Raw genomic sequence first — 13,032 nt, 5'->3', positions numbered from 1 at the left:
TATTTGTGGTGTGCGTCTTGATGTTGTTCCTCAAATGGAAGGACCTACAGTTTCAAGCCGACTCCGAACGGCAGATATCGGTCGGAGGCTTGCTATTGCCTGCCGAGGAGCGACCGCTATTAGAAAAATGTTTTTCTTAATTTTCGTGTTTCACCGAGATTCGAACCCACGTTCTCTCTGTAAAATCCGAATGGTAGTCACACACCAACCCATTTGGCTACGGCGGCCGCCAGTGTTTTTACCTACTTTTAAAACAACAATTACTTAATACTAAAGTTTTAATATTGTACTTTAAAAAGAAAAAAATATTTGTATAACATACCTACATATGCCCAAATAATTGTTTTAAAAATATTTCCTAAGAAAGAGAGAAGTAATAGGGGGAAAAAGAAATTTTAAGTAAATATGAAGATATCAGAAAGAGAATTACTCTTTCTTCGTACTTGTTGCCTACAGCTATTTTGAGGCGCACACCTGTATGGAGAGAGAACACTTTCTATGTAGTTGAATACTTAAAACAGGGTATAATGGGATTGCGAATTGACTATGTATGCGTCAATTTAGAGAAAAGAAAATTCGGGCAACATTTATGAATTTAGAATGCATAGTCACGGTGAAAAGAATTCAGAAGTGTGGCCAAGGTCAGACCGTTAACCGGTTCTCAGCGAATTTGAAAGAATCATTTGATTGGATGTCGTCACCGGGTCATGACGATTTGCTTATGAAAAAAACTGAGATTTTGTTGGGGACATACGAAAGAAATCAACACAGACCCCACCCATGTGGTTCTACGACTGATTAGACGAATGTGTGAAATGAGTGGGCAGAATTCTGTTGCCAAATAGCCGATGATTACGAATGATATAAATAAGATTGCGCCCATGTGGCGATACATTGGTACAATTGCATGAGAGACAGCGGGTTGCTTATGAAAAAAACTGAGATTTTGTTGGTGACATACGAAAGAAATCAACACAGACCCCACTCATGTTGCTTCATTGCCGTCTGAACAAGGAATGATTACACGAATGTGTGGATGTGTGTGAAATGAGCGGGCAGAATTCTGCTGCAGAATACCGTTGAAGCAGCTGAAGTTACTCGCACAATTTCGTTTTTCACCATAGCACAGTGGCTAAACCTGGTAATCTATCAACCTGACACGTAACAGTTCCCCTCAAAAATCTGGAACAGCACGGAACTGATGCTTCTCTATTTCCACCTTTTCTGTTAATAGCCTCAATATAATGCTTGTTTTTTAATAATGTTTTAAAATGTTATTAAATAAGTAATGAAATATGAAATAATTCAAAAAGAAACTTTTATAAATGAAGTGGAAAATAAATAGAAAAAAAATATTATTACTGACGGGTATATTATAATATAAGGTTGGCCAAAAAGTCTTGCGGTATTTCGGCAAGCTTGTCTTTGCAAGCGCGTAATTCTAGTTGTATTCGTCGCATCGGTTCAAGCTAGAGCTTTTTGGAAAGCTCTTTTCACGTGCTAACACGTGTTTGATTAATTGTTGTTTGCTTTTAGTCGTTCGTGAGTTATAGCGTCGCAAACATGGAGCAAAATAAAGAGAAAATACGGCATATTTTACAGTACCACAACGATGGTTTCAACGTTTTCGTTCTGGTGCAGAGGTGATCGAAGATGCGCCACGGTCCTGAAGGCCTGTCGTCGAAAATTGCGATAAAATCGCTGAATTGATCGAAAGAGACCGGCATAGTAGCAGCCGTAGCATCGGCCAAGAGCTAGGCATGAGTCATCAAACCGTTATAAACCATTTGAAGAAGCTTGGATTCAAAAAGAAGCTCGATGTATGGGTGCCACACGACTTGACGCAAAAAAACATTTTTGCCCATATGGATGCACGCGAATCGCTTCTGAATCGCAACAAAATCGACCCGTTTTTGAAGCGGATGGTGACTGGCGATGAAAAGTGGGTCACTTACGACAACGTGAAGCGCAAACGGTCGTGGTCGAAAAGCGGTGAAGCTGCCCAGACGGTGGCCAAGCCTGGATTGACGGCCAGGAAGGTTCTTCTGTGTGTTTGGTGGGATTGGCAGGGAATCATCCACTATGAGCTGCTCTCCTATGGCCAAACGCTGAATTCGGACCTGTACTGCCAACAACTGGACCGCTTGAATGCAGCACTCATGCAGAAGAGGCCATCTTTGATCAACAGAGGCCGAATTGTCTTCCATCAGGACAACGCCAGGCCACACACATCTTTGGTGACGCGCCAGAAGATCCGGGAGCTCCGATGGGAGGTTCTTTTGCATCCACCGTATAGTCCGGATCTCGCACGAAGTGATTACCACCTATTTCTGTCCATGGCGAACGAGCTTGGTAGTCGGAAGTTGTCCACAAGAGAGTCCTGTGAAAATTGGCTCTCCGAGTTTTTTGACAATAGGGAAGCGAGCTTCTATAAGAGGGGCATTATGAAGTTGGCATCTCGTTGGGAACTCGTCATCGAACAAAACGGCGCATATTTGACTTAAATCGCATGAACAATTGAAAATTCAATAAAAATACCGCAAGACTTTTTTGACAACCTTATATAATAGCACGGGAGATGGCCTACATCGTTAACATCCTTTGTTCCTAACTACGTACGAATAATACTGGACTGCTGCTAAATATGAGAAATATAGTAGTATCTTGGTGTTATTTTGTGATGCAAAATGTGTCGATGGTTTATTAATCTCGCAAAACGAGTAAACCTCAAAATTCCACGCATTCCTGCTATTCAGTCCTCTTTATAAAGGGTGATCGGATTGGAGGACCTTTTTCCAAAAGGGTTGTTTTGACAGATAGCGAGTAACTACTGCCAAACTGAATACATAATTTTTTTCAGTATTTATTGAACATTACTAAAATTACATTACTACTACATTACTAAAATTATTCACGGGATACCGACCGAAGTCCTCCAGTGAGTCATTCAAAATTTGTGTTTACGGTTGACCGAATTACGGCGCTGTTGCGGCCAGCATTTGAAACGTATTATCTTTAAAAAATTAAAGTCATGAATGGTTCTACACAAAAATAATAAAGATTGCCCAAATAATTTGAATTTTCGTTGTTTTATTTCAGTTTAAAATCGATACCTCTAAATTGATCCCCCTTTACTAAACGTTATCTGGATGTGTTTGCACGAAATGTGCTTGCCATATTATTGTACATAAATTATGAACTCCCAAACTAATTTTTGATTTCTGTTTTGTGCTTCTGGTTCCCGCAAGTGAAGTAAATAACTCGCATAAAATTATAAATAAATGAATACTTACCAGTTGTTTTTATGTGAAAAATAATTGCTAGCAAAAAAAGCATAGTCCAAGTAAACCGCTGACACATACTTGAAATGCATTCCATCTGTAATAAAAATTACCTGTGTGTAATGGAGCATAATATGAGAATAATTAATTGCTTAATTATGTATGTATACCAATTTTTGCGGTAAGATCATCATTTATTTGAAAAATGATATGCCAATAATAAAAACAAGGTTTGTTTTTTAACAAAATCTTATTACAGTTTGTGATATTCTGTCTATGCCAATGGTGTCCAATTTTGATTGTGTTTTGTTTTCTTGTAATAATGTTGCATTTATTCCGCTCTAAGCCAGGGTTGTACAATTTGGGTTTTGGATTTTGGGATTCGTTTCTCGCTTTAAACTTTACAATACGATCAATTACTAGTACAACCTGATTATAATTAACTTTGAGTATTGTATTACATTGAGTATTGATATATGCGTGTTTTATTAAAACAACAAAAAAATTTGGCATTTATTTGTGCTTTCACAATTCAACACGCGGCACTTCGTTTCCCTTAGTTTGTTTAGTTTAAGTCTCACAAATCACAATATTACCAAGCCATTCAAGCCATGTAATTTCTCCTCCTTTTGTTTGTTTTGTGTTGAAAAAGAGCCTGACGTCAGACTTGTCAAAATCGGGAAAACTAAATTAACGGTTTTGGAAAGTTTTCAATTCGCATTAGTTGTACCTCATAAAACTGATATATTTCACTGTAAAAATGTAATTTTAGACGGCTCTATTCCAACGGTGCCAAGATATAGACCTCTTCTATTCCCCACTTCTCGGCTCGGCTCCCTTGACGAAAAATTTACATGTGCAAGCAACAACAAAGTTATCGAGCAAGATTTGCCGCTAGCGAGTACGGTTATGCCTCATAAAACTGGTATAATTTACTATTTTACAAACAAATGGTGACCCGTAAACATCCTCTCCTTATGAAAAACAAAACAAAGCCTCGGATGAGAACGGCCTACTCTATGACAACGCCTGCAAATGAACTAAGGATAATGATTTGAGAGCATGCTCCGGCCCCTTAATGGGGAAGGTGCCTCTGCTCGGCTGATTGATGTCCTCGTAAGAGCAAAGGCTGACATCACTGCCATTCAAGAGATGCAATGGACGGAGCAAGGCAAGAAGAACATTGGACCCTGCGACTATAGTAAACAGCTACCATGTAAAGGATCGCAAATTCGGTGTTGCTTCGTCGCAAAGTACGTGTGTTCACTCCAGTGGACGAGAGACTTACAATATTACTCATCAAAGGGAGGTTTTTCAACATTTCTCTCATTTGCGCACATAATGAATTTTATAATATGCATATAATAAAAAAAAAAATAAATAAATAATTGGCGCGTACACTTCTGTTAGGTGTTTGGCCGAGCTCCTTCTCCTATTTGTAGTGTGCGTCTTGATGTTGTTCCACAAATGGAGGGACCTACAGTTTCAAGCCGACTCCGAACGGCAGATATTTTTATGAGGAGCTTTTTCATGGCAGAAATACACTCGGAGGCTTGCCATTGCCTGCCGAGGGGCGACCGCTATTAGAAAAATGTTTTTTTTTTATTAATTTTGCTTTCACCGAGATTCGAACCAACGACCTCTCTGTGAATTCGGAATGGTAATCAGTATCACCAGCTCAACTTCCGGGATTACCCAAGTATCCTCTGGGTAGCTTCGGAACACCCGTTCGGGAGCGAACCTACGTGAGAAGGCGAAGCATCCTAGTACTGCTGGTTGTGTGCTGGGTTTGGGAGCCACCACTTAAAAATCCATCCTAATAGGAGGGCATACACCTGAACGCTTTGAACGTTCTTATGAGCGCTGCCTCCGCCATGACATAAAAGTCGTGCTTGGCCACTTCAACGCCAGGATGGGCAAGGAGGGAATTTTCGGTCCCACAGTCGAAAAATTCAGCCTGTCCAACGAAACATCTGGTAACGGACAGAGGCTGATCGACTTCGCCGGGGTCCGAAACAAAGTAGTCTATAGCACCAGATTCCATCATAAGAAGACACACCAAGCAACTTGGCTGTCTCCTGATCGAAAAGATGTGTTTTAGATGTACGTACGATCCGAGGACCCAACATAGACTCGGACCATCAACCCGTTGCAGCCAAACTGCGCACACGCCTCTGTGCAGCAAAAAACGTACATCTAACTGTACAAAGAATGTTTAACATCGAAAAGCTACAATCATACAGACAGACAGAAGATTCGCCACTCGACTCTCACTCGTGCTCCAGAGAGTACTGCCCAACAAACCGGCATGCACGAGCAATGGAGCAAAATTTCTCGATCCCTACGTACCGCCGCCGAAGAAGAAATCGGATTCCGGCAAGCCCGCAAAAACAGTTGGTACGACGAGGAATGCCATGCTGCCGCCGAAAGAAAAGATGCTGCCTATAGAGCCATGTTGGATCGCTACCGAGAGCTAAGAAAGGAAGAGAGACGTATTATCACAAAGAAGAAACGAGAGACCGAAATACGTGAATACGCCCAGACGCCGATCTGATGACTGATATCCAGAGCATACTTAAATTATGAAGGGAACACTTCTCGAACCAGTTAAATAGTAATATCTGAGCATGTCACAGATAATATAAATATCCCGATACCCCAATCATTGGTAACAGAATTGTCGTACCGCTATCCGACCATAACGAGGTGAGAATAGCGATAATTCGACTAAAGAACAACAAAGCAGCGGGCGCCGATGGACTGCCGGCTGAGTTATTCAAACATGGCAGTGAGAATGGTCGGATGAAAGTATACCTGCCGATTGGAATTAAAGTATGCTATAAGGGTGATACTGCAATCTGTGCCAATTATCGCGGGATTAGTCTTCTAAATATCATCTATAAGGTTCTAGCGAGCGTATTGTGTGAAAAGCCGTCAACCAACTGATTGGACTTTATCAGTGTGGCTTTAGACCTGGAAAGTCTACCATCGAACAGATACATATATACAATATGCCAAGTCTTGGAAAAGACCCGTGAAAGGAGAATCGACACACACCATCTTTTTGTTGACTTCAATGCTGCATTCGACAGTACGAAAAGGAGTTACTTGTATGCCGTGATGTTTGAATTTGATATCTCCGCAAAACTAATACGGCTATGCAAGATGACGTTGCTCAATACCAGCAGCGCCGTCAGAATTGGGAAGGACCTCTTCGAGCCGCTTGATACCAAACGAGGTTTCAGACAGGGTGACCCTCTATCGTGTGACTTCTATAATTTGATGTTGGAGAGGATCATTAGAACCGCAAAAATTAGTCGCTCAGGCACAATTTTTTTTAAGAGCGTACAATTGTTGGTGTATGCCGATGATATTGATATCATCGGCCTTAACAACCACGCTGTTAGTTCTGCCTTCTCCAAACTGGATAAAGAGACAAAGCGAATGGGTCTGGTGGGGAACGAGGGCAAAACGAAGTAGCTCCTGTCATCAAAAAAACAGTCGCACTCGCGTATCGTCACCCACGTCGCTGTTGAAAGTTATGATTTTGCGGTTTATAAGGAAACAGTATTAGCACCGATGAAAATGTCAGCTTTGAAATCCAACGTAGAATTTCTCTTGCCAACAAGTGCTACTTTGGACTAAGTAGGCAATTGAGTAGTAAAGTCCTCTCTCCACGAACAAAACTAACACTCTACAAGACTCTCATCATGCGCTCAAGAATTATATTTTATTGATAATATTTTTAGTCTTAATTTATTTCAAATTCATAATTTTGTTAATTCTCTGAATAGCATCTTGGACCTCATATTTCTAAGTGATAACATAAACTGCAAGATCAATGAATGTTTGAATCCCACAACTCCTAAACATAAGCATCATTTGCCCTTAGTTGTCAAACTCGACTTTTACTGTTTTGCTACTATTCCGTCTGATGTCAGACTATCATTCAATTATTCATTATGCGATTTTGCCAATTTCAATAACTTATTACTGGAACATTAATTGGGATAATTTATTTCCTGAACTTGACACATCTAGTAATTTTTCTGCATTTAAGTCCATTTTGTCAAAACTCTGCTTAGATAACATTCCGCTCAGAAAGAAAAAGCCTTATAAATTACCCTAGTATTCTAAGACTTTGAAAAAGCTTAAAAATCTTAAAAATAATTATTTCAAGAAGTTTAAATCTACGAAGAATCATTTGTATTTCGTTAAATATGAGCAAACTTTAAATGATTTCAACGATTTAAATAAATCTCTCTGGTAATAGTTATATTAACAACATGGAGTTAAACATTAAAGCAAATCCCGAAATCTTCTGGAAATACATGAAATCTAGAAGGAATTTGTGTTCCTACTGGTATGTTTTTCGATAATAGTCAAGCGCGAAACCCAAGTGAAGCGGCAAACTTATTTGCTGAGTTTTTTAAATCTAATTTTGTTGACGAAGAACTTGATCCTCCGTCCGACTTTTCTTCTGACTTAGTATATGCCCTGAACTTTGGAGGTCTTTGCCTCTCTCCTGAGGATATTACAAAATTAAAATTGAAATCATCCTCTCAAACTGATGCTGACAGACTTTCAGCAGTTTTGATAAAGAATTGTCCGGCCTTGGCCTGTCCCCTGAAAATTATTTTCAACAAATCTTTATCGGCAGGGTGTTTCATTGACGCATGGAACCTCTCTTTCATTACCCCCTTTTTTAAGAGTGGCAATAAAAATGACGTTAGAAATTATAGGGATATCTAAAAGTTGTCAACCATATCCAAAATTTTTGAGCACGCGGTCTGTGCAAAGCTGAGCTTTGCCGTTAAATCTTTAATTTGCCCTAATTAGCATGGGTATCAGTATCTAATCTAGCAAACATTAATCAAAACCCGCTGGAAACTGGGTAGGTGGAGAAGAATCTCGGCATAGAAGACATCCTCTAAATCTACAAGAAGTGAAGGAGGGTGAGCTGGAGCAGGCATCCAAACCCGTAAAAGAACTGAAGCCTGATGCTGAAGGTCCTTCAAATAAATCTTCACAAATGTAAGGAAGCCTCAGTTGAGCTCCTTCAGAATCTAGAAGGGACCAACTACGACGTGGCTCTGGTCCAAGAACCACGGATTGATTCGGGAAACCTGGTGTCTGGACTAGTAGACTCACCAAACTACAATACGTACTTCCCGATCGCTACAAACAAGGTAGGAGCAGTGATACTCGTTAAGAAAAGTGTATGTTCTTACTTTAATACTAATATCTTCACAGATGGCCTGACAGTGATGACACTCCAGGACTGCAAGAATAAAGCTTTACTTCTTGGGTCCTGCTACATGTCACACGAAAAGGAGGCACCGCCGGACGAGCTTCACAATTTTGTGCAGGAAGCCGAGCGAAGGAAGCTAGCGCTTGTCGTAGGATTCGATGGAAACTCACATCACACCATCTGGGGAAGCTTCGACATAAATGATAGAGGTGAGTCCCTATTCAATTTCATTTTACAAAGTAGCCTAGAAGTAGCAAACCGTGGGGAGGAACCAACATATACGAATAACCTTACTATGGTGGAAGATTGGAGAGTGTTGTTAACGCCTTCTTTCTCCCACCACAGATACATATGTATATTCTAGAATAACATTCACGCCCAAGCTAAAGAGCAATACTTTCAGAAATCCTAGAAATACAAACTGGGATCTATTTAGGAAATTGCTAATGCAAAAACCATTGAGACCTCGCAGGTTCAGTTCTTGTATTGAACTGGAAGAGAGTGTTAGAACGGTGACAAGGGCACTTAATAAAGTATATCACGCACCATGCACTCCCTCAAGCGTATTAGAATTCTATAAGCTGGCACGGGCAGCCGACAATGAATCCTGCTGGGAGGAATATAACGATGTACGACGTACACATAAAAAAGAGATATGTAGGGCCAAAAGAGAATCATGGAAAGACTTCTGTGGCAGTATAGAAAGTACAAACGAAGCGGCTAGGCTCAGGAAACTGTTATCGAAACATTCCACTACGCCCAATTTAATTCGCAAAACTAACGGAGACTGGACTGATAGGATTGAAGAATCACTACAAGATCTAGTCACCACGCATTTTCCAGAATGCATGGTTAGGTTAGGTTAGGTTATGGTGGTAGTCGGTCTGCACGACCAACTCACTTAGACCTTACAGGTCCGTTCTGATACCACTGTGCTACACGGGAACCTCGTTTATCTTCCTTCGTGGAACCATTTCGTGGCTCTTATGAAGCGTAGTATTGATGCCAACCCTACGCCAGACAGTTCTGTAAGAGAATTAAAAAAGTATTTACCTAGACAACCTGCTCTGATTTTAGCTAGGGCTGGACAATTGCAGAGGAAGTGCTCAACTGTTTCTTCCTCTTCCTCATCTCTGCAACTTCTGCAATATTCATGGGAGAAGACTCCTAGCCTCGAGGAATGCCTGCCAAATAGCCAGTGACCGGTTAAGCAAGCCACGACCTTCGAGATATTGTCTCTTGAGAGACTAAGCAATTCCTTTGTTCTTTTCTTGTTTATTTGCGGCCATAGTAGCCTAGCTGTTAGACACGTATCTTCATTTCTCCATGACCTATTGGCCTCTTGGATAAAGTGGTTTTTTATTATTAGTTTACTCGTGGCCATGGGTATACCAATGGTACTTTTATCACTCAGCAGTTGGAGAGTGGTACCCTTTCTGGCTAGCTCATCTGCTTTACAGTTTCCCTCAATATCTCTATGTCCCGGAACCCAAATAAGGCTGACCTTGAATACGTCACTAATATCATTTAGAGCTGCCCGGCATTCCTGTGCAACCTTCGATCTTAGTAATGCCGCATTCATTGATTTGATGGCCGCCTGGCTATCCGAGAATATATTTATAGTCGTTTTTGTTAGGGCGTGCGTATTTAGGTAAGTAGCCACTTCTTTTATAGCTAATACCTCTGCCTGATAGACGCTGCAGTAGTCTGGTAGTCGAACGGATAATTCCAGTCCTAATTCCTTCGAGAAAACTCCGTAGCCAACCTTATCGTCTAGCTTGGAGCCGTCTGTATAAAAGTTTAATTCCCCCCTTCTCCATGGCCTTCTTGTATGCCACTCCCTTCTTGACGGTTTCCAGAATGCATAGACTACTCAGATCACGATCCCTTGAGAGATAACGTAGCAAACATCACGGAAGAGTTTATTACAATCCAAAAAATAGAATGGGCATTAAACACTTTTGACACCTTTAAATCGCCAGGCATAGACGGAATTTTTCCAGCCATCCTCTAAAAGATGAGCGATCTTTTGGTACCATGGCTAAAAGCGATATACACAGGATGTCTGTTATCTGTTATCTGGAGAGAAGCAAGGGTTGTATTTATACCGAAAGCGGGTAAGAACAAGCTGATACTCTCAAAGGTCTATAGGCCCATTAGTTTGAACTTATTTCTTCTCACATCAGAGAAAATAGGATGTCAGAATTCATGTCTAACGCACAACACGCATATACTAAAGGCAGATCCAAAGAGACTGCGTTATACTCACTAGTGTTAGTTATAGAGAAAGCTCTAGAGTACAAGGAATATGCTTTAGGAGTATTTCTAGACATTAGTGGTGCATTCAACAATATGTCGAGAGAAGCCATTTTAAGGGGCTTAAATACAACAAATACAGATCCCGCTGTTTATTCATGGATAAAGAACCTATTAGGTTGTGGAATAATAAGGGCGGAATGAAACGAAGCTAAACTCACTAAAGTAGCATGCGAGGGTACGCCACAGGGTGGTGTTCTATCACCACTTCTCTGGCTACTCGCTGTTAATGAGCTACTAAAGAAATTTGAAGGTATGGCATCGAAACTAGTGGCATATGCAGATAGTAGTGACAGGCAAATACCTAAACACCGTGAGCGACATAATGAATAATAAACTCGCAGCAGTGCACCAATGGACAACACAGGCAGGCCTAGGGATAAATGCTGATAAAACGGATATGCTACTTTTTACTAATTATAATAGAAGGTACAATATCCCCTTTTGGCAACCCCCGAAGCTAAACGATGTGGAACTAACTCTTAAAAACCTCACAAAGTACCTTGGAGTAATTTTGGACAGTAAACTATAATGGAAGTACAATATATTAGAGAGGAAGAAAAAGGCCAGCAACGCACTATTCATATGTAAAAAGATGCTGGGAATTACATGGGGTCTATCTCCTGCTATAATGTATAGGTGCTACTCAGCTATAGTAAAGCCAATATTACTATACGGCTCTCTGGTGTGGTGGACTGCGCTAAGAAAAGCGACATATAAAAAGCCTATGGAAAGTATTCAACGTCTTAGTGCACTCTGCACAACAGCTGCATTGGGAACTACTCCAACGGCAACGCCTGAAAGAATACTCAACTGGTCACCGATTGATATTGCGGCGGAATACCTATCAGCTAAATCCGCAGTAAGATTCAGCGCGACAGGCGAATTTGCCTGTAAAACATTCGGACATAGCTCAATAGGCATTAGTTATAGGGTCCAAACAGACTGTATGACTCCGAAATGCAATTGGGTGAAGAAATTCCGAACTACAATAGAAGAAGAGGGATGAAAAAAAGGAATCAAACCTGACCCAAATACTCTTATTTACTGATGACTCGAAAATGTTAGACGGAGTACGGGCAGGGATCTATTGTGCAGAGCTAGGCATCAGGCAGCCATTTAAGCCTCCTGACCACTGTAGTATCTTTCAAGCAGAAGTCTTTGCTGTAGATAAGGATGCGGAAATAGCATTCCCAAAGACATCAAACAACTCCAAAATATACGTTGACAGTCAAGCTGCGATAAAAGCAATAGATTCATATAAAATTTCATCTAAAAATGTTCTAAGAAGCAGGGAAGCTATAGAGAGAGTAGCCGCAGACAGACGGTTGCATATCTATAGGGTACCCGGATAAAAGGGCATTGCAGACATCAGGCATTGTAGATGAGATTGCCAAAAGCGCTGTTTACAGACAATTCGAACAAGAAAAAGATATACTGAAACCTTTAAATACGGAATACAATGAAATCGCCGCGGACATGAAAATACGGATAGATAGGAGGTGGAATAATCTAGCCACTTGCAAAAGAGAGTGCAGATAAATACGTCTATGCTCCTACCTTGCATTAGCTAGAACCAGATTAAAATGCTTAGGAGCTTTACAATATGAGAATTTAGAGTACCTCTTGGGGATAGAGCTCCAAAGTTTACTTATATTCACATAAGACGCAGACGTATTACAAGATGTCTACTACAAAGAAACGTAAGGGTCTAGCTTCATCTGGTAACACTAATGATAGGTCTATGTGATGGCTTTCAGCCGGCCAGGTCAAGCTAACCTAACGTAATCTGGCTGTTTTTAGTGAATACTGCATTGATTCTTTCTCGGCTGGCTTCCATGTCGACTGTGTTTACCCGCCTTTTCGAAAGCCTTCGACAAATTTTCTCATAGAATCTTAGTTAAAAAATGAACAATAGACGTTGTGTTGTAAGAATTGATGGTCTTTCATCCCCCCACTTTGCTGCCACCTCTGGTGTTCTGCGAGGAAGTATCTTGGGACCGCTTTTATTTGACGATTTATTAATGACATTAAAAGTTGTTTCTCATTTGCTAAATTTTTGCTTTATGCTGATGACCTTAAGATCTTCTCAGCGATCAAGACTCAAGAGGATGCCATTACACTTCAAGCCGACAAGACGACTTTCGCTGAACTTATCTAAGTGCTTTCAAATATCTTACTCGA

General features: G+C 40.6%; 1 protein-coding gene across 8 annotated transcripts in view; it reads right to left on the bottom strand.

The window, feature by feature from the left end:
- LOC129241733 (limbic system-associated membrane protein) overlaps positions 1–13,032 on the bottom strand; it is a 92,149-nt gene that overhangs the window by 46,430 nt on the left and 32,687 nt on the right. For 5 of the 8 annotated variants that reach the window (XM_054878221.1, XM_054878222.1, XM_054878220.1 and 2 more), the window contains exon 2: positions 3,294–3,378. The exons of 1 other annotated variant lie outside the window; for it this stretch is intronic. In XM_054878221.1, the coding sequence (XP_054734196.1) occupies positions 3,294–3,378 (85 nt within the window). Of the gene's footprint in view, positions 1–3,293; positions 3,395–3,451; positions 3,547–13,032 lie in introns of those variants that run through there. 2 more of the 8 variants (XM_054878218.1, XM_054878224.1) reach the window with 2 other exon arrangements.

Source organism: Anastrepha obliqua, chromosome 3 (genome assembly GCF_027943255.1).
Source record: "Anastrepha obliqua isolate idAnaObli1 chromosome 3, idAnaObli1_1.0, whole genome shotgun sequence".
Taxonomy (NCBI): Eukaryota; Metazoa; Arthropoda; class Insecta; order Diptera; family Tephritidae; genus Anastrepha; species Anastrepha obliqua.
This window is presented reverse-complemented; position numbering and strand designations above follow the sequence as displayed.